Source organism: Ipomoea nil, unplaced genomic scaffold (assembly GCF_001879475.1).
Source record: "Ipomoea nil cultivar Tokyo-kokei standard unplaced genomic scaffold, Asagao_1.1 scaffold2159, whole genome shotgun sequence".
In the NCBI taxonomy this organism is placed as follows: Eukaryota; Viridiplantae; Streptophyta; class Magnoliopsida; order Solanales; family Convolvulaceae; genus Ipomoea; species Ipomoea nil.
The window spans coordinates 492,346-514,248 of NW_017618587.1; the positions used below are offsets into that span (position 1 = coordinate 492,346).

At 35.8% G+C, this 21,903-nt stretch overlaps 6 protein-coding genes across 7 annotated transcripts; 3 read left to right on the top strand and 3 right to left on the bottom strand.

The window, feature by feature from the left end:
- The first annotated feature begins 2,369 nt into the window (after window positions 1-2,369).
- LOC109149306 (gibberellin-regulated protein 6-like) lies at window positions 2,370-3,465 on the top strand. Its single transcript, XM_019297019.1, has 3 exons — window positions 2,370-2,636; window positions 2,734-2,767; window positions 3,028-3,465. The coding sequence occupies exons 1-3, from the start codon at window positions 2,538-2,540 to the stop codon at window positions 3,207-3,209; spliced, it is 315 nt and encodes a 104-aa protein (XP_019152564.1). The 5' UTR covers window positions 2,370-2,537; the 3' UTR covers window positions 3,210-3,465.
- Window positions 3,466-5,903: 2,438 nt separating this feature from the next.
- LOC109149807 lies at window positions 5,904-9,405 on the bottom strand. Its single transcript, XM_019297810.1, has 8 exons — window positions 9,203-9,405; window positions 8,432-8,724; window positions 8,117-8,188; window positions 7,278-7,339; window positions 6,988-7,144; window positions 6,774-6,857; window positions 6,594-6,683; window positions 5,904-6,415 (listed from the first exon to the last, which is right to left on the bottom strand). The coding sequence occupies exons 2-8, from the start codon at window positions 8,702-8,704 to the stop codon at window positions 6,260-6,262; spliced, it is 894 nt and encodes a 297-aa protein (XP_019153355.1). The 5' UTR covers window positions 8,705-8,724; window positions 9,203-9,405; the 3' UTR covers window positions 5,904-6,259.
- A 3,085-nt stretch (window positions 9,406-12,490) lies between these two features.
- On the top strand, window positions 12,491-14,153 carry LOC109149101 (protein DCL, chloroplastic-like). The gene is made up of 2 exons (XM_019296745.1): window positions 12,491-12,931; window positions 13,646-14,153. Exons 1-2 carry the CDS (start codon window positions 12,554-12,556, stop codon window positions 13,952-13,954), a joined length of 687 nt encoding a protein of 228 aa, XP_019152290.1. The 5' UTR covers window positions 12,491-12,553; the 3' UTR covers window positions 13,955-14,153.
- Window positions 14,154-15,888: 1,735 nt separating this feature from the next.
- LOC109149768 (protein RKD1-like) lies at window positions 15,889-16,455 on the top strand. Its single transcript, XM_019297739.1, has 2 exons — window positions 15,889-16,078; window positions 16,160-16,455. Exons 1-2 carry the CDS (start codon window positions 15,908-15,910, stop codon window positions 16,358-16,360), a joined length of 372 nt encoding a protein of 123 aa, XP_019153284.1. The 5' UTR covers window positions 15,889-15,907; the 3' UTR covers window positions 16,361-16,455.
- A 54-nt stretch (window positions 16,456-16,509) lies between these two features.
- On the bottom strand, window positions 16,510-18,733 carry LOC109149767 (malate dehydrogenase, chloroplastic). 2 transcript variants are annotated; one of them, XM_019297737.1, is made up of 2 exons: window positions 18,521-18,733; window positions 16,510-17,993 (listed from the first exon to the last, which is right to left on the bottom strand). In XM_019297737.1, the coding sequence occupies exon 2, from the start codon at window positions 17,983-17,985 to the stop codon at window positions 16,747-16,749; it is 1,239 nt and encodes a 412-aa protein (XP_019153282.1). In that variant the 5' UTR covers window positions 17,986-17,993; window positions 18,521-18,733; the 3' UTR covers window positions 16,510-16,746. The 2 variants fall into 2 exon arrangements, with proteins under 2 accessions (XP_019153282.1, XP_019153283.1); XM_019297738.1 differs by having other exon boundaries at window positions 16,510-18,006; window positions 18,523-18,725.
- A 727-nt stretch (window positions 18,734-19,460) lies between these two features.
- On the bottom strand, window positions 19,461-20,473 carry LOC109149145. Its single transcript, XM_019296801.1, has 3 exons — window positions 20,251-20,473; window positions 20,111-20,163; window positions 19,461-20,022 (listed from the first exon to the last, which is right to left on the bottom strand). Exons 1-3 carry the CDS (start codon window positions 20,456-20,458, stop codon window positions 19,903-19,905), a joined length of 381 nt encoding a protein of 126 aa, XP_019152346.1. The 5' UTR covers window positions 20,459-20,473; the 3' UTR covers window positions 19,461-19,902.
- Window positions 20,474-21,903: the final 1,430 nt, after the last annotated feature.

The following is a 21,903-nucleotide window of genomic DNA, read 5'->3' on the forward strand; positions in this document are numbered from 1 at the left end:
TTTATTTTTATTTTATTTATAAATACATTTGAACCAAATATAGGTTTTAATTAATAATGACTTGCTACTAAATAAAGGATCCAAGAAAATAAAGTAAATATATAGAAGCTGTACTGTTTTTTTTTTTTTTTTTGGTGTTGAGGAAATTTGCATCCACTATTTGAAGATAAATGTTCCGCTCTTGTGTAATAGTTTACAAATCGCACAGAATAGGTAAAATTTACTAGGAAAATTTTGTATGTACAACATACTCAACTGAGAAGGTGCTAACAAAAATTAAACTCATGACCTTTTTAATACAATAATTATGTACCACTCATTCATTCTCTCATTTTTTTTCAAGTTGATTGATTTTCTTTGAAAAAGCTAAGGGAATGAGAGATTAAAAAAGAAAAAAAAAAAAAAAAAAAGCAGTATAGCATGGGCACATGCACTTGTGTTCCTATGGGGTAATATATAATAGTATGGGAAAAGAGAGGTCCAAATTAAACTACAACCAGATCAAATCTAGCAAGCTTATAAGACAAATAAACAAATGGGTATGGTGCAAGCAGAGTATTTAGGAGGTTACAAGATTTTGTTGAATTTTGAACAACATTGTTACTATTTTACATTCAAAATTAAAAATATTAGTAATCTTGTCCGGAATAGTCGTTATAAATGTTAATTTGTGGTTATTAGATGGCCAAGCTCTGAGTCTAGGTCAAGTTCGTGTCGGTTAGGAGCCCAAGATTAAATAATCAATTATGGGCTAGAGCCCTTGTCTCTACACAATATAACGTGATTGTGTGTAACTCTCTATAGGGCGCACAATCTTGAGTGTAATCCTAAGATGATTTAGAACTAGTTCGCCCTTAAACTGACTCATGATAACCTCCGGCAACGTCAGTGATATAGAGCTAACATGCAATGCCAAAATATGCTAACAAGTAACAATATTTTTATAATAAAGTTTATAATTTTTTTTATAGGAAAATTGACGATTTTAGTCCATTAGTTATATCTAAATTGTAGATTCAATCCATGAATTATTATCATATACAAATATTTCCATTTTAATAATTATATTTAAAGTGATAGTTTGAATCCATTATTTATAAATTTTGTTAATATTAATAATTTATTTTAAATTTCTAAAACACATATTGGCCTTTTCGTAAAATTTTCACAAATTCTTCCATAAATTTTCATAAATATATGCTACTCAATCTTCCTACAAAATAACATCTTAAGTTTTACAAAATAACAATCTAAGTTGCACTTGTTAGTTTAACATACACCAAACACAACCAAAAACATCCATAGGTTGCACAAAATACATCTTAATCTGTAAATGATTTAATAGGCACCAAAATAGCAAAAAAAAAACAAGCCTTATCTAAATGTATAACGCATGGTTTCAATTATTTTACTTATTAAATTTAGAATGATTCGATGTTGTTGCTTTTTTGTTAGTCTCTTTTTTTAGGCAATTGACTAATGACCAATGTCGAAGGTTGCACTGAATCTTCTTATGTGTAATGGCAACGTAATTAATTGGTGGAGGCTAAATAATTATATATATATATATATATATATATATATATATATATATATATATTTGTCCATTATTTGCTTCATCTAATGACGAATAAACATAATTATCTTATCTATCCAACTTCCACCAAATCTAAAATCAATGTTATGATATGGTGAGGAAAAAAAAATTGTATCATCAACGAAATATAATAGTACATAAAAAATTCTGTTTAGTTTAAAATAGTAATCAACTGCACATGAGCCACAAAAGTAGCTCATCACATTGCCGCTGGTGAGACTAGATCCCTAGTCATTCTTCCAACTTTTTACCTCTATGACCAGTTGAGCTGCCCATCCGAGTTGTATTTTACATATTAAACTTACAATTGGCCAATTGGGTGTATATTTAATCAAGAGTAATCTTCTGCTTGTCATTTTTTCTTCTTAGATTCATCCTCAACCAAGACAAACAAGTAGTTACCAAGAGTACAGTTTTGCGGTAAGAGTAGCATATATATCAAGATTTATGGAGGGAATTTTGAAAATTTTTATAAGTGACCAATATCTCCTTTAATAATTTGGATATTCAAAATAAATTGTTAATGTTAACAAAATTTATAAGTAATGGATTGAAAATATAATGTCACTTCCAACATAATTAAAATTTGTATAGGGTAATAATTTATGGACCGAGTCTACGATTTAGGTATAACTAATGGACTAAAATCGTAATTTTTCATTTTTATATGTTTTTAAAACTAAATCAAATAATATTTTTTTTACCTCATATTATTTAAATCATTTTGAGTCCCAAAGAGCAAGTGGGTAGGTGTATATATAGTACGTCCAACTCCATAGAAGTCATCTCAAACAATCCATCCTCTCAGTGTGTAGTAAACAACTCATGATCTGATCTGCTGAGAAGAAGATAGAGAGCCATATTTGCTTTAAATTTCACCTGCACAATAAATATATCCAAATCTTAGGCTTAACTGTGCACTGTACTGTATTACATAGCAATGGCTAAGCTTGTTTCAGTCCTACTATTAGCCCTCATTGCCTTCTCCATGCTTTCTGCCATTGTTATGGCTTCCAATGCTCAGTACCACCTTGATGCAGTAAGTTTCTTGTTTTCTCCTCCTGTTGTTTAAGGTTGTTTCTTTGTCTTTTGTGATCCTAAAAACTGTTTTTTTGTTGTTGTTGTTGTTGTTCCAGTCACGCTATGGTCCTGGAAGCCTAAGGCCCTCTCGTAAGTTTTCTGCCTCTTACATAGACTCATCTTTCACTCCTGCTAGTCGCCAAAAGACGTAAACCAGCTTAAATTGCTCATAGCTAACTAGCTCAAACCAAGACAGTCTGACTAACTTTGCTGGGTTGTCCCAGGTTTAGTTACTCTGATCTGGTTTTGACAGTACCGGGTACAACCTAATATGTGATTGTATTCGGTTTAAAAGGGCACTTTAGGATTTTTCTTTGGATAAAGAATTTATTGGGAATTTTTCTTGGCAGAGTGCCTGCCACAATGTACAAGGAGATGCAGCAAGACACAGTACCACAAACCATGCATGTTTTTCTGCCAGAAATGCTGCAACAAGTGCCTGTGTGTTCCCCCTGGTTTCTATGGCAACAAGGGGGTTTGCCCTTGCTACAACAACTGGAAGACCAAGGAAGGGGGACCAAAATGCCCTTGAACTATACCTAATTACACAACCATTATATCTAATTACTACATTAATCACATTAATTTCCAATTGTTCCACTTATGCTTTAATAGGCCATTAATTACTTCTATGGCCTCCATTTGTTTACTCAAAGTGTACTCTACTGTTGGCTCCTCTGGGCAAGAAAATTTGTAATGCCCAAGATAGAGCTGCTTTGTTGTGCCTTTGTTATGTTTGTAGACTATATTCTGAAATGAAATGAGTTCACTATATTCATTGGCATAAATCTTGAAACAAATGTATGCAAAAAGATTGGATTTTGAACTTGTCCTGCAATCTGGGTTTAAAATTCTGTCCTTATCACCAGAAATGAATGGAAGCTAAGGGTGGGTAACTTTGGTTTCTTGAGCTCACCATGAATGATTGATTCCAAACAGTGAGTGAAAAGTAGAACATCATTGTCTGTAGCTGATTAGTGATTACTGGATATTTACTATGGTAAAAGAGCATATAATTTTATCATAAGTAGCTGCTTCTTCACTGAATTTAAGAGCACAAGTGGTTGGGGGGGGGGGGGGGGGGGAAGTTACAGTGCCAACTTTACCAATTTTGGTTCTTGACAAAACTTATAACAGTGTGCACTGGGTAAACCCTGCCTTATAACCCTAGTCGGCAAAGGACCACAATGAGGTAAACCAGCCTAAATTGCATATAGCTGACCTGCTTAGACCAGAAAGCCAATAGACTGCTCTCACTGGAAGTCGAACTTGACTGGGGTTGCCTTTGGCCGTATGATTGTTATCTTTTGGTTTTAGCTGAAGAGGTGAGGATGTTGATGTGCAAAGAATCCATACATTATAGTTTGTGCAAGAAAGGGATTACATCTACTGAGGGATGGGGATATGGAATCCAAACAAAACTTGCAAAATGTTCTTTCCTACTTGACAAAATGACAGACAATCTTAGTACATTAGCATGTACCAAGCTTGGAATTACATTGAACTAAGTTGGGAATGAAAGAACATGAAATCCTTCTAGGATTTGTGTGAATCTTTGTTTCAGGTAACACAGAAAGGTTAGAGACAGGTGAATCTTTGTTTCATAATGCATGAATGTGCTGCTGCTAAAGTATATTTAATCAACTTTACACAATAAATAAGAAGGTGTTGTTGTTGCTAGCTTGTGCAAAACTTTCAGCTCAAGAAAGAGCAGAAAACAAACTCTTGAACCAAGAAACAAATTCTTATAATTAAATTCTCATCAAACCTATAACAAGAACCTTATAATTAAGCCCCCCCCAAAAAAAAAGTCAGCATCTGTTATGGATTGGATCAGAGCCTTTTCTCACTGTTCTCTTGTCTGATTGGTTAGGATCAAGTGTCCTTGAAGGTGCTGCTGCAGGAGCATTCATCTCTGCATTATTATGCAGATCCTGCATGGAAACCGCCTGCAAAACCCGAGACCCTCTGAGAGCAAGATCCATACTCGAGAGAGCAGAAGCCTTGTCGAGTTGAAAAGAAACGAAAAACGTGATTGACAGAACCAGAATGATCACCCTACAAGAAAGGCACCCCATTTTTAGCTTCTTCAATGCAGAGAAGAAGAAACAGGAGAGAGTGGAGATGAAGAAGAAACAAGTGAAGTGGAATGTGGTTTATATGTGGAGACAATGTCTGTTTGATCTGTAGCAATTGCCTGTGCATTTAAGCTTGTGTTCCATCTTTTTATGGGATTTGAGAAACACTGATAAAGGCAGATAAAGCAGAAGAAGAAGAGAGAATGGGGTCCCAAAACACCATCCAGACAAGTTTTGAGATTCACCCCAATCATAAGCCTGCCATAGAAGCAATTTTAAGGCTGTTTTACAAGACTCAGACAGACATACAGGTTTGAATAAAAGGCAAGTTGGAACATCATTCCCGGGAAGCCAAGAATCTTTAGTTTGGTTCCCCCATGTCCCTATTATATGCCTTCCTCTTTTGGACCAATCCATTATGTTAGATCCCCTTTCCTCACTACTCTGCCATGTCATCACATTATCCGAAAATTCCATCTACAAATACATACCATCAAACAAAGATAGCCCATAACAGATCTCTTACTTAAGAGTCACAAATTTATGTTGTTCTGAATTCGAAAATCACATATATAGTGGTTTCATTCTTTCAAATATAATTTGGTTTATAAAAGAAATGAAAATGTGAGAAGGGCAAAGATTAGATTGATACAGTTGCAAGAAAGCCAGATAAAGCAGAGATATTGGGCAATGTGAGGAATAGAGACCCTCTTAAAAAGAAACTCCATTATAGCCTGCTTTAAGATTCTAACTCCACTTTAGACTCTTCCAAGCTCTTCTCTCCATGCACCCAAAATCACTCTCTTGCTTTCTTCTGCTTATGCCGTTCTTCTTTATCCCTTTCTTTGGCTTCTGCTCTCCCCAACCTCCTCCTTCAAATTTTTAACTTTATTTTTAAATATCAAGAGAATATTCCATATTATGTTTCTTATACAATAATGTATAATATCAACACTAGTACATAGTGTGACCATATGTTATATACAATTATTTGGTACTATTGACACAATATAACTCATAGCTACTACTTGAATGTGCATTCTTGGTGAAATCCGCTTTGTAAAGAACCAGCAAGAGATAAACCAGCCTCTGTGGTTACCAAGCCAACTGTTCGACCAGCTTGACTGGAGAGATCCATAACAATCTAGTTTTTGAAAACATGGTATGTGGGGGTCTTTAGTATATACATATAAGAATAGTCCAAAGAGAAATTCAATTACAAAAAAACCACCAAGGGTCACATACCATTTTGCTTATACATAGACAGTTAGTAGAAATGGAGTTGAACATAAAAGTTCTCATGATAGTTGAATGCCAAGTATTGGCCTTCTGAAATTAAAAGAAGAAAAAAATGAATTTTTTTTTTCAGATACAACGCCCAACTAGCCAATCCTCTGCAGTAAGGAGTCACCTGAGCATCAAAGTTGACGAAGAAATGGTCGGCTTTCTGGTCACAATACGATCCCGGTGCATAAAAGGCGGCAACGAGGCAGCAAAGGAACATTTATACTTGCTCGGTATGAATAGTTGGCACCTCTGCTGTGGTCACTGATGCCCCCGGGGCTGGTGCGGGCCGTGGTGCTATTGCGACGTGTAAGCCTCTGTGCTGCCCAGCCTGCAGCATGAAAGCAACTTCCGCTGCTGCGAGAGCTGCAGATTCCTGCTTTGATCAAATTTAAACGACAAATATTAAAAGCAAGAAAGACGAGCATATCTATGTGAGAGATTTCAATTAGAATGAAGATAAAGCATGTAAATAGAGGCTCTCGGTATAAGTTTTGGAAATGGATCGGAAGAAACAAATATAGAGGTTGCAGTGATTGCCTATAAAGTCTTACCTGTCTTTGCCTTCGTCGCTGTAATATACTAATGAACCAAGCCATAATGTAGCACGGAATAAGAAAAGCAGCTGCTCGAAGCAAGAAAAGCTGCCAAACACCAACCGTAAAATTAATTTCTTGACAAGGCAAAACAAAATATATATATACTAAGGCACATCATGTAATGATCGGACTTACGGAGAAAATAGCAGAAACATCATCATCATCTCCATCACCATTTCCAATGCTCAGAGCGTGCTTCAGAAGTAGAAGAGCCATTAACTGCCACAAACCAACGAGCACAATTAGAGCTCATAAAATGGTATAAAAGGAAAAAACTTTATGAGACCCACAACCATAATGTGTGTGATGATATATATGGCTTGTTATGAAAAAGGTTGCAATTGCTTACAAGGAAAGTAACTGAGCGACAAAATGCAGCTCCGCTAGCACTTGAATCAGCATAGTCATCATAGTCGGCCTCAAGAAGATGGCGCTCTGCTGCAACCATCGCCAAAAGTCTCGGGTCATGTATGTTGAGCTGATTTCCAGCAATAGTCCAGGCCGAACTGCAAACAGAAGCACATAACAATGGAGTTTTAAGGAAAAATATATTGAAGGACAAAATAATATTAGCATATCAAGTGTATTGGAAATTCAAGATCCTAAATGTATGTTGCGAGGAGAAAAAAAGAAACTTACCCAATATCAATAGAAGTATCGTCAGATTGACGTGGAGGAGCAGTATAGCCGGGTTGGTAAGGCTGCAAAACACGAAGAAATTCTTTGATGTCAGAATGACACTCATATAAACAAATATTGGTTAGCATTCATAAGGCATATGGGCTATGGCAACATAACGTGAAGTTCCTTCATTTGAACTTCATATACCAGCGTTAAAACCATACATACTACATGACAGGAAAATATCAGTTGAAAACTTGAAATCAAGGTTTTCTAAATATTTACTATAAAAACTTCAATTCATACACTTGATATTATGTTCTAATTTTTTAGGTGAAGATGGAGTAATATAATCTTCGTCCACTCCATGAAAAATCTTAATGTTAATAATGTTAAATGTTCCTAGGGATGAAAAGGTGATGCCTATCACCAACAAAAATCAATTCGGAAGTCTGCAAAGGCTCAATCTTCTTTACGATAAGAGCAGTATAATTATTGGATTACTTCAGGTAATCGTTACAGCTTATATTGCAGGAATTAATTAGATACTCATCACCAGAAACAGCAAATATGGGAAGTATTCCAAAGAAAGAATATGCATTGGAAGAGTTTTAGGCAAAAAGAAATGGGAAAAGAGTAGTTGAATAAGTTAGCTCAGGTCTACTTAATTTAGCTGATAAGTGCCATCATCTCCCTTAAGAAAATGATGGAAGAGAAAAGTAGCAGGTGGATTCAAAATTTCCACCAAGTTAAATCCTTATAAATTTTATGTTATGATGCTTTCGAGACTATTTAGTGCTGTAACTCAAAAGCATAATCCATTGTGACATGCAATTAAAGGAGAAGCAGCAATTAACCTGATGACAAATCTCGCAAATTATATCCCCTTTCTCATCGCACCATCTTTGGACACACTTCCTGTGAGCAAACTGGATTTAAGAAATGAAGAACAAAAAAAGGTTAGCTACAGGTTACAGTCTTACAGTTATTTTCAACTTAGGTTCTCAGTACCCGAAGCACCTATAATCACAAGATATAACAACTGTGCTATCATGTCAAGTGAACATACAAACTCAACACAACGCCATTCATAGGCAAACACAGGTCTCAAACAGTAGCATTTCTATGGAAGTATCACAGACAGAAAAAAGTATCAGAACCAAACAATATACCTTCAAGCTGCCACTGCAAGCACAAGGAACCTCCAAATTGTTGGCAATGTCTTCGTCCTGGCAAATGCGGCATTCCACAGTCTGAAGTAATGGCTCTTCTTCACCTGCACCCTCTACTTCATCATCCTTAATATCAATAGCCAATGCAGATGGATCATCCTTGTGAGAGCAAGAACTGCTGCCTGAAGGTCCTGGAGCCTCAGAGCTTTGCAGTATTTTAACTGATTCAGAGGTAATGAGCCGGTCATTGGACAGCATCACGTGATCTCCCATTACTTCGTTATCAAAGTTCACTAAATTCACCATAAACCTGATGTTATTACAAACAATATAGATAGATTTTTATTTAAAAATAAAAAATAAAAATTGTTCCTTTGCTATATGTTTCAGTGTTCAAAGGACAAATCACAAGGAATTCTTAATTTGGTAACAACAATACCAAACTGCTACTATAAACCCTAAACAACAAAAGCTTCATGTTTTCTTCAATTTTACTTATCTTCTTCCTCGCTTCCTAATCACATCAGCACCAAACATCATCGGACAACCCCAATACTATCAATTTACAGTAAAGCTAAAAAAACAATCAATTTTCAAGGATCAAATAAGCAAAATATGAAATTTTGAAGCATAAATTACAAGGAATCATATCAAAAGATCTCAAAATCAAAGAATTTTCACCAAAACCTTGGAAGAAAACAAAGCCCATAGACCTAAAAAAGAGCTCTCGATACATGGATTAAAGCAAACGCAATGGGTAGCTGAATTTACCAGAAAAACGCGATTTTTTATCAGCAGCTGATTAGAAGATGAGCAATTGAATATGAACGAGTTGAGGTCTTAGCCCCCTTTATGTCTTTTTTTCCTGAGAAGAAAAGTCGTAACAACTCCCTTGCTTTTGCCCCTGCTTTGAAATTGATTGCAATATAGTACGCAGCTTCCTGGATTTTATCGATGTTTATTATTTATAGAATAGAAAAACAATATCCATATGAGGAAAAAAAGAAAAGAAAAATATTAATAAATGCGTTCTCTCTGAATTTCTCTTAACGCCGTTTATAGTCGCTGGCCTGTGCTACGGCGTTAGCCACCGTCTCACCGACCTGAGTTAACACCTACGTCACCCCAACCCTTGTCATTTCTCCATTTTTGTCTTCTAGTTCTTGTCACACAAAATTGGGGGTTTTGCAGATTATCCCATTAAGCCATTGTATAAATATTAGTTTAAAAAAAATTACAATCATTTAATTGATTTTTTTCTATTTTCGGTAAATCTATGAATTTTCTGAATTTTAATCATTTAACAACATATAATGTTACACGATATTACGCCACTAAAAAATAATTGATAGTTTTGTATTCATCATGTTATCTCTATAATTAGATATATGCGATTACACCCTTAAACATATTAAAGTTGTCAATTGTAATTAATTGCTTTGTAGTTTGTAATTATTAGTCTCGTTTAATTTGTACAATGTAATTTTAGTCAAAAAACATTAAAAATCAATTTTATATGAGGTATAATCTATAACAAACGTTCCTCATTTTAGAAGAATAAAATAACTTGCACGAGCTTAGCTCAATAGTTTATTGGACACTATTTGGGAGAAGAGACTAAGGTTCGAACCTCGGCAGCAGTAGTGTGAGAATTATGTCGTCCAAAGTGTGGATAGATTCACCGACATTTGGCTCTGCTGAACCATTGAGTCACCGTTTATAACCTCTCACATGCTCTGTGGGGTCCCTTAGGGTTGGGGAGAAGAAGAAGAATAAAATGATCTATAACAAACGTCGTTCATCTAGATATGAGACTGAAATAGCAAGCAACGTGGTACCATTAGACTACACGATAATTAATATGTTTAACGTGGTACCATTAGACTACAAAGTCAAAATTTAATTGTAGAAATAAAAACTCAAACAATGATAGAAACCCATTATTTTCCTCTTCCAATTTATCCTTCATGACATAACAACATCTGATTACATGCTAAATTTTATTTTGAATGAGCGATAAGATTAACCAATTCATGACACTTAATGAAAGAATGTCACATCATGAAAAAATATTCAAAGTGAAATTTATGTGAGAAAAGAACATTTTTATAAAGACTTGATAAAGAATTTTTCGAAGACAAAGTCAAAATATATGACTAAGCCCATGTAATGTACAGTCCACGCCCCCGTCAAATAAACATCACCAAATTAAACGGCGTTAGGGTTGCCGAATACATAAGACTCCTTCAAAGAAATTACACCCTACTACCATGTCAACAAGGAAGGTTATATCATGCATGATTATATTCCTTTGACCACTTCTAGACGTTGACCTTCAGTTTTTTTAATCCACACGGATTTTGCTTCTATTTTGGTGTAATTAATGTATTCTTATTACGATGGCATATTATTATATATGACTATATGAGTATAGTTTATATTCTATACACTTTCGAATAATAAAGACAATTTTCTTTTTATAAAAAATAAAATAAAAAATAATTTAGTTTATATTATATACACGGATAATAACAAAAAGAAAATTTATAAAAATAAAAAGGAAGACAAATATTTTTTAATGCTCCGTTCTTATTAGAGCAACCCCATTAGGGGATTGTGGACCAAATTTTGAGGAGAAAAGTGTGAGGTGGAGGCCGGAGAGAGATGAAAGAGAGAGACAGTGTATAAGGGTGTTGCAGGATGTTGGGTTCTTTGTTCCCTTGTGTGGACCCCATAAAGGAAAGAATACAGCAAAAAAATGTGCGTGCCGCACATTTGCGCCTAGTCGGGCGCCTGCAGTTAAGAGGCTATAATTTTAAAAAAGAAAATTGGGATTTTACTGACATTTTGTTATTTTTTTTTAAATCTTTCACCCATTTTCTCTTTTCTAATTACACCTAAAAAACTCTTCAAAAATCACATCAAAACCTCCACTATAGAGGATGCCCTTACAAATAAAGGAATACTATTTGCTTTGATTTCATAAATTTTATATTTAATTATAGTAATTTTGCCCCTAGCCCCCTAGATTATTATTATTGTTGTTATTATGTTATTTTGGGGTTTCTAGACTATGATGACAAGGTGGTTGAATGGGTTGGGAATGAATGCGGTGGGGCGTCTATTGAAAGGGGTAGTGCCTTTTTGGGGACATTATCAAATCATGATGTTCTAAGAGATGGGCATGGTGTAATGGACTTGGGATTAAGCATAAATAAGAAACAAATTGGGTAAGGGAAGAAGAGTTTGGGGAGAACATCAAGGAAGAAGAATAACAAGGTATAAGCAAAATTAAGTTTTATTCATTCAAAATCTAGATGCCTTCAACAAAGACTCTAGTTCTTATTGATAAGAAGGAAATACAAAAAAAAAAAAAAAAAATAAAATAAATAAATAATAGTTGTAATAAGTAATTATAACAACTGAATTACATTTTCAGCTCCTTTATTTTTATAATTGGTTGCGGTCCATTACACATGTCGTATGCTATACAAGTAATCAAATATTAAATAATGCACACTTATCAATTGATTTGAGAATTGGCTTGATAATTATAGAATTTTAAGTTAAATTGGTTTAGTAATTGATTTTGTATCACAAGATTTTAAGTTATTTAATTAGCTATGAATAACATAGGTTGATTTACGTCATAAATGTTGTTTACCATTGTAGTTATAATATGAGTTTTGTTTGGACATTTTTAAATCCAAGAAGAGATTGAGAATGTAAAAGAAACATTCGACAGTACCATCAGACAATAATCACTAAAAATGAATTGAAAGAACGTCAATCTATCCAAAGCTCCGATCGAGAAGCAAGAAAATTTACAACCTTATTCTTGAACTTGATGAATCACTATGATTTAACTCATTCAGAATTCATATCATATCGAACTGGAGTGTGGGAGCTCGAGGCGAGAGATTTTACTTTTTGCACTCAAAGAATGTTTAGGAAATTGAACGGCCCAATTGAATGCAAGGGGCGGCCCATTACGTAGCCGAATAGGCCCACATCAAAATTTTAATATTAAAATGTACAAACGAAACCCGAAATTAGGGTTTTTGGGTTCTACTTACCAGCAAGCGTTGTAACTGATTTTTGCTCTGTACAGAACGAACATCTATGGCGGAGCAGACACCCGAAGTCCCCGATACAGTTGCAGAGAAAGCCTCATCCGAGAACATGGATGTCGAAACGAACTCTCCAGAGGACTTGGCGGCTGAGAACGGCGGCGCCGCGAAGCGGCCTAGGGAGGAGGGCGATGAGCCGGATAATGATGACAACGGTGATGCGTCGAAGAAGACGAAGGTCCAGAATCCCGAGGAAGAGCAAAAAGTTGAAACTTTGGAAGGAAAAGAAAGTGCTGCGGAAGGAGAGAAGAAAGAGGATAAATCGGGTCCAGTCACCTTGGGTCCGAAGACATTCGTGTCATCGGTTGAGATGTTTGATTATTTCTATAAGCTTCTTCATTCCTGGTCTACCAATCTCAATGTTAACAAGGTAGGAAAATTTTCAATTTTTTTAAAAGTTAATTAGTATACTGATTTCTCCTTGCTGTTTATCAAAGGAACATGATTAATCGGATTATTTGCAGAGAATGTGATAAATGCCGGTGTATCTTTTTAGTGTTCATCTAGTTCATGTAAAGGCTACTAATAATCAGACTATTGTCTGTATATAAAATATGTCAATGCTGGAGACTGATTTGTCCTGTAGCTGATCAAAGTGATTTAAAGTAATCTGATTGTTTATAGATATTGTCTTTCAAGATGCTAACAGATTTGTTCTTTAGGCTGTTTGCTAGCACATGTGATTTGATAAGCCTCCTCCAGTCTCCTGTGAGGAATGTGTTCTAATACTCCTAATTAAAAGGAAAGGAATCAAATTGCAACATAGTTTGGTCTGTATGGAATTATGGTCTCTCTTGTATGTTTATGAGAATGTCTTTCACTCATCTTTTGAAGTCATTTAGTAGGAAGTGAACTGATGATCCTTAAAATTGTTACCTTATGTGTAAAGAACTAAGAAGAACCTTTCTGTGAATTTGCTACCCTGTGGTGAGGAGGAAGATTGAACCATTTGAAGTGTTAGTGCTTGTTTTGGAGTGAAGATGATTGGAAAAGGCTACAAGATTGCTTTTGTTTTAATACTTTGATGTTAGTCTCAGTGTTTATACTTCTCGACTTATGTATGTGTATGAAATATTGGTTGCAGTATGAACACCTGGTGTTGCTGGAGTTGCTAAACAAGGGCCATCCAGAGCCGGAGAAGAAGATAGGCAAAGGAGTCGGTGGATTTCAAGTTCGGTTCCACCCAAAGTACAAAAGTCGCTGCTTCTTCATCACAGGGGAAGACGGTTCTTCAGATGATTTTAGCTTCAGGAAGTGCGTGGACAACATTCTTCCCCTCCCGGAGAACATGCCAATAAAACACGATACGTATAGGGGCGAGCGTGGTGGCAGAGGAGGAGGAAGATGGGGTGGCCGTGGTCGTGGGCATGGCAGAGGAAGGTTCAGAAACTGAATGGTCTGCTCTTTCCCTGGACATGAAGGGCATATCATTTGCAGAAGAAAACTTTATACTTCCTAGTATCTATAAGTTCACGTAGCATGAGTTATTATTACCATTGTGCACTTTTTTTGTCTAGTCGAATCTCGATCGAATTTATCATTGAATGCAACTTTGTTTTTGCTAGAAAGCCTATAAATCAGCTTTTATTGTTTATGTCTCCACTAAATGATACACAATTCTCAAGTTCACACACCCATGATTTTATTTAATGTTTAATGTCAATTGCAAAAGTAAAAACGCTTATAAAAAATTACAAATATAATTGGGTAACATATTTTATGGAGTTAATACCCAAAATGTTCTTTGATTATAATAATTTTTTTCAATTTTGTCCGAAATGGTCCCGACTTTGGTGACCTAATGTACTCTCAACTTTTGTATTTGTGCTCAATTTAATCTTTCATTTGTTATTCCATCAATTTAGTGTTAATTAAATAGAGGAATAATTCAGTAATTTTAATATTGGTATCTTAACCCTATTTCTTTTATGAATTACTCCCAGACCTACGAATAAAAGGGATTTCACACTCATATTGAGATTACCGAATTGTTGCTCTATTTAACACCATTTTGACGGAACAACACAGAACAAAACAAAAGTCTAAGACTACATTAGGTCATCAAAATTATTTAGGATGAAATTGAAAAATTGAACTCTATTAATTAAGTCTATTTTATGAGTACAATTTCAGCACATTTCTATATATATATATATATATATATATATATATATATATATATATATATACACACGCATGCACGGGGAACGTAACCCAATGCAGAAGATCGATTGAGACGGCGGCTCACGATTTTTAAAACGTAATAAGTTTCCATATCCATAATTACATTCACATTAATCATTTCCACTTTCAGTCCTCAAGTGGTTTATCTTCTCCAATATATACATAGTCCCATGCATTACCTGCAGACACAAACCCATTGCTACACTCCATCAAGAAGACTATTATCCCTTCCATCTTCAAGTTCATTCTATGATATATAATGTCTTCTTCAAATATGGGAACCCATCCTTTCAGTCTTGAGAAACATTGGTCAGGTTTTGGACCTGCTGAAAACAATGTCATCTCTCATTCTCTCTTCCCATTCCACCTCCTCCTCCTTCTCAATCTAATGGTGGCCATTTCAGGTTATGTGAATGCATGCGTTCATAATAGTGGATGTGCATTTTTTTTTTTCTTTGATTTATTGATTGATAAAATGATTTTATTTCTAAATTCAGGTTATACTTGGAAGACTATGGCTGGGATCCTCAGTTCAGTGATTTCTGCATAGAAGATAACTCTTGTGACTCTTCATCTCTGATGGAAATGTTTTTGAATGATCCGTTGCTGTCAACGTTTGATATGGAACCTGAAATGCTAACCTTAACAACTCAAGGTAGTATTTTTTTTTTTTTTACCAGAAATTTGAGTTTCTTGAAAAGATATTTTGAATTTGAGACCTGTAAATGAAGAAGTATATGCATTGTATGTATTTGGAAGAGCTCCTTGATATGAGGTTTGATTGAGTAGCAAAAAGAATGTAAGTCTAAAAATGTTGTGTTTCAATGCAGGAGATGATAATGGTGGGGCTGGGAATGAATGGGTGAGTTCTGGTTTTAGTATTGGTGATGGTCAGATTCAAACATATCAGAATCCCTTTCTGGGGAGTGTGGAGAATGCAACTTCAAGCCATGATAATGGGATATTCACAGGTGCTGAGAATGAATGGGCCGGGAGTTATGATTTTAGTATTGGTGATGGGCAGATTCAAACATATCAGAATCATCACTTTGTGGGGAGTGTGGAAACTGCAGTTTCAAGCCATGATGATGATAATGGAGGGGAAAGCTTGGGAAGAATGAAGTCTAAAAATGACAATGGTGGTGGGTGCAAAAGTGCATTAATGTTGTCCAAAAAAACCATCTCCAACTACTTCTACATGCCCATAAACCAAGCAGCAAAGGAGCTCAACGTAGGCTTAACCCAGTTGAAGAAGAGATGCCGGATGTTGGGAATCCGGCGGTGGCCTCACCGGAAGTTGAACAGTCTTCAAACCTTAATCAACAACGTCCAGGTACTTTTACCCATATATCATTAAAAGCATAATTTTCTTTTTTTTTTCTGTGGTGTTAAATTATAAGTTTTGGTGTTATAGAAAATTGGAAACAGTGAAGGTGTGGTGATGGCTAGAGAGGCTATAGAATTGCTGGAGAGGGAGAACAAGCAGGTGGAAGAAATTCCAGATGTGGAGCTTGAAGACACAACCAAAAGGTTAAGGCAAGCTTGTTTCAAGGCTAATTACAAAAAACGAAGGCTCTTGGAAATCCAACAATCCTTCTTAGTTCAACAACGTTAGAAGATTAGATGTGATGCAATATAATCCATGATTTGTAGTGAAGATTAACATTTCTTTTGGTGTAATGACTGGATTTCTGTGTTGGACTATCTAAGAAGCTTCACACTTCTGGCAATACTAATTTAGTCTAAAAATATGAGTAGAAAAGAAGCAAGATCAAAAGAAGCATATATGATAGTTCAGAAAAAAGAAACATATATAAGAGTGCCAAAACAGGTTATATGAGGAGGATGTATTATTGTACAACATTAGTATTATCTGTTTCTCCACAATCTGCATTTCCAGCACAAGAAATGCGTTCATCTTCTTCTCCTACAAAACTGAAAGTGCTGATGCAATCCCGCAAATTTCTTATTCCAATTGATACTCGAGGGCTATAGTGAATTCTAAGCAGCCACTGGCTGTTTCTGGACAAAACCAATTCCCTTCTCAATGCTGGACTTCAGCTCTGGCTTTAGGGCTTCCAAGGCTGCTTGTTCATACTCGGTCAGTCCTTGAAGATCAGATGAGATCAATGCCTCGACGCCATTCCTTCCTAGTTTGACTCTTGATGCGAAGAATGGAAGCTCTGTGAGATCGGACTGGACGAAAGCACACTCGTACACATCACTGTCTCCGTCTAGAGCCCGGAGGGAGGACTCAACAAATCTTGCTGCTGCATAGGCCATGGAGAGTGTAGCAGAGCCTGCACCGGCCTTTGCCTCGACAACTTCTGTCCCTGCATTTTGGATCCTCACAGTCAGCTCCTGAATTTCTTCATCGGTGAAAGAGGTTGATGGCTTTGTTTTTGACAACAATGGCAAAATGGTAATTCCAGCATGGCCTCCAACAACAGGAACATCTACATCAATGAGCCTGAGGTTTTTCTTCTGAGCGACAAATGTGTTTGCTCTGACGACATCAAGGGTGGTAACACCAAAGAGTTTCTTGGGATCATACACTCCCTTTTGCTTCAGAACTTCTGCAGCAATTGGGACAGTAGAGTTGACAGGATTACTGATAATGTGGATGAAGGCATCGGGGCAGTTATCAGCAACAGCCTCAACCAAGTTCTTTACAATGTTGGCGTTTATATTGAACAGGTCATCACGTGTCATGCCTGGCTTCCTTGGAACACCAGCAGGTATGACAACCACATTGACATCTTTCAAACAGTTGGCTAATTCAGAAGCTCCAGTGAAATCTAACACCTGGGAGGGAGTGTTGCAGTGGCTAAGATCTGCTGCAACTCCCTTAACATTCGCTATATCATAAAGATGCAAATCTGAAACAAGCGGTGACATCTTGATCAGAAGAGCTAGTGGCTGCCCTATGCCTCCACCAGCCCCAAGAACAGCAACTTTGTATGATGCCTGAGGTTGAACACAGTTCAGTGATCTATGGCTTTCCTTTTGGGCCCTTAGAGTGAAGGATTGGCGAAGAGCTAAAGTGCTTTCCCTCCCGAAAAATGATGATGCTGATTCACACCTCACAGATGCCTCTGCCTTAAGGCCATTGAAGTTCCCAAGGCAAACCCTAGAGTTGAACTTCAAATTTAAAGCCTTAGATTGTGAGATTGAACTACCCTTGGGCCTAGCAGATGAGGTTGACCCAAAAGATAGAGCAGTAGTTGATGTTGCTGCCATTTCTCACCCTGCAAGGAGAGAATCAATTTCAACTTCTTTTGTTCATTCTTCCTTCTAAAATTATTACAAGCTACTTCTAAATTCACAGCAAAAAGTAGGCATGACACTAAATTTCCAACTAATCTTAACATTCATACCAAACTCAGGACCACAGATCGCATGGTTGAAGTGTGGACCAACACGGCAACACTATCATACAAGTTCAAATCGTATACCAAAACAAGCGGCAACTATATTTTTTATAGCAGAAATTGCCATTACGAAGGAACTAAAGAGATACGACTCAGCTAAGAGCATAATGAGTTAAAATTAAATCCAAAACTTAACGGAGATGGAAAACACGCGTATCCGCATCAAATCAAATTCCAAAAATGAAGAACAAACCATACAGTTTCACGATAAAACCTCCAGATCTAAAACTAATCAAAAGAACAAAACAATGAACAGAGCTGATATTCTGTAACATTTACCGGGAGTCGAAGCACGGAATTAAACGTGTGCAAAGAAGCAGAAAAGCGAAATTGAAGCAGTTTACCTTCTTAATGGAGCTGAGCGGGAAGGAGTTGATGAGTAAAATGAGGTGAATTGGTTGGAGAGCTCAGACACAGCGCTTTAGTTTCTCCGTCGAATGGCCTCCCTCGCTCAAATCCCCTGGCGGGCGATCGGCTGTTAGGTCAAAGCGTACGGTTGGCGAATCTACTCTCAAGATTCTTCGACAACGAGGCGAAAGACGTGGGCCGTCAGTTTCGGTGATTAGTTTGACGGCTAGGATTACGCTATATATGATGTTGACATCCTTTCCCCCGTGATTTAATACGCATGCGTTACGACAGTTACGTGAAAACAATGGGTTGTGCTCTTGGGCCCAATAGGCCCAATGGAAGCCCACCTAATAGTGTGACACAAATTATGCCGTGCAATCGTGTGCATTGCAAAAAGACGTCGTTTTGATTAAAAAATGAGGGATTGATGAACTTTGTATAACTACTATAATTTCTTAACAAAAATGAAGAGTCGAGGACGCACACCAAAAAACATTAGTTCAAATAGAAAAAATTTGGACTGCTTAAATACGAAATCAGAAGTTCAGAATTGTGTATATATATGCAATAATACTCAATTAAGACTCAATTGAATTCCAACTTTAGGTTCATCCATTAATGATTTATAAACAAGGCAATTCTTAGCCCTCAAATGTGCTTAAGGGGACACCAAAGTGAAGCACTCATAGGAAAATGCATACCACCTCACAATCCACTTCTACACTCCATTCAACATCCAAATTGCCCATAGATATTTACACTATTTTGGGGTTGGCAAATGGCAATTCCCCACCAACACAAACCACTAGTGAAAAGCAATTTTATGATATATTTCACAATTGACTAAAATTTTAATAAAAGATTCAAAATTTTTATTACTAAAAAAGTCAAAAATAAGAACAATTAAGAAAGAAAAAAAAAGCCATTATAATGTATGAAACAAACTTGGAATTTGCTTCCATAAAGCTAAGGCATAAACCATGCTTTCATTTACAACATTATATTGCAAATTAGCTTCTACTTGGCTTACTCGCATCTAATACTGAATTACTTTCTAAACCAACGAAAGCAACATACATTTCAGAAACCGAACAACGCTATTTGCTCACAGTTCTTTGTCTTAGAGCACATAACTCATCATTACGAAGAGTTTACAAAATAGCTGAAGTGCTGAACTAACTAGTAATGATTTGCGATATTTTAATATACCAATTTTCCCCTTTACATTCATAATGTATGATATTATACAACAAAGAAAATATGTTGTATAGAATACAAAACCCACATAAGAATAAGAAACTAACTAGTGGATGGATGATTATCATATAATCCACATTATAATTGTGCATGCATCATAAGATCAGACAGCCACAAATTAGCAGTCAAGGCAGGCTCTTGCTGGTGGTACCCATGGCGTGTGGCGATGATTAGCCCCAGAACCAGGATAATCATTCACCTCAACATCCATCCTTCTCATCACCATCATCATCTTTCCCTATTCATTTTCATATCAAAATACAAGAGATCAATTACAAGAAAGATTTAAGGATTGAAGAAACAAACATTAGAGTGATGAGAGGTACCTTGTGGGTAAAACTAGGTTCTTCATATTCTTGAGTCTGCAGATTTCTGGTTCCTATACAAATCAGAATCCATGATTATCAGTCATCTGAGAATTCATTAAGAACAATAATCAAAGGACTAATAATAGATTGAGGATTACTTGTAAGTGGGATGGCTGCAGCCATGGAAATCAGAAGGTGAGAAAAGCACAAGAAGATGAGTAGCAGATGAAGAGATGATGACGATGAAGTGGTAGCCATAGCTACAGAACAGTGTTCTTCTTCCTCTCCTCTCCCAGTTTGATCAATTGCTGGGTATTGGCTGATGAGACTTCTAGCTTGCTTAAAAAGAATGTTTGATAGTGGCATTCACTTTATACACATTTATAATGGGCACTGCACCATTACTATTAATCTATTATCACTACAGGAAAAGAAAATTTTGATTTTTGACAAACTTTTGTAAAGTTCGATCTGTTTTCTCTTTTTGGTGAAGGCAATCATGTCACTCTAAGTCAATATGGAAACCAAAAAAAAAATTTACTTTTTTTATACACACGCAATCCCCTTGACACTTTAATTAGCCCATTAAATTGATATATTTTCTTACATATTTTTCCAACTATTGGAAGTCAATCACCAATAGTTCGCTTACATTTTCTTTTCAAATTAATACAATTGGTTATATTTGCATAAATAAATAAATAAATAAAAGGGCTCATCACGGTCATCACCTTTGAGACTCCTAGCTTATTACTCATTAGAGTATCTCTAATGTTGAAAGAGTTGTTCGCCACTTTCCTACACTCCAACAAGGTGCACAACAAGCAATTTGTGGGGATATTGCCATACTTTTTTTTTTTTTGGAATAAGGTGGAACCTTGTCTCTCTCCCCTTCACATCATCGGCAAATTATGCTCTGGACCCGTGTCCACATTGAATTGTGGACACGGGCCCAAAACGACGTCGTTTTAAAAAAAAAACGCGTCATTTAGTTAAAAAAAAAAAAATTCGCGCGTGTTTTGCCGCGTTATTTTTTTTTTTGATTATGAATGTACAGTTATGCCGTTATGAATGTACAGTTATGCAATTATGAAATTATGAACACAGAGCTCTAACATTATGAACTTACAATTATGAACATATATAGTGATAAAATTATGACCATGGAGCTTTAAAATTGTGAATATAGAGCTTCGAAGATTATGAATGTACAGTTATAGAGTTATGAATCTACAGTTATGGAGTTATGAATCTACAGTTATGAGATTATGAATCTACAGTTATGGAATTATGAATGTACAGTTATTGATCGAATTATGAACAAAGAGCTCTAACATTATGAACTTACAATTATGAACATATAGTGATAAAATTATGAACATAGAGCTCTAAAATTGTGAACATAGAGCTTCGAAAATTATGAATGTACAATTATGGAGTTATGAATGTACAGTTATGACGTTATGAATGTACAGTTATAGAGTTATGAATGTACAGTTATAGAGTTATGAACGTACAGTTATGGAGTTATGAATGTATAGTTATTAACATATAGTAATAAAATTATGAACATATACTTCTATAACAAAGTGATCTGAAATTTAAAAAAAAAAAAAAAAAAAAAAAAAAAAAAAAAAAAAAAAAAAAGGAGATAACAGTGCCTAACGGCACTGTTACCCGTGTCCAGCAAGCATGCTGGACACGGGTCCAAGGCATAATGATTGCACATCATCTTTCTACCCACCTAAAGGACTCCCATATTAGAAATGTCCTTAAACAAAAATTGTTGCTTTTTGCAGAATGGAATTCAA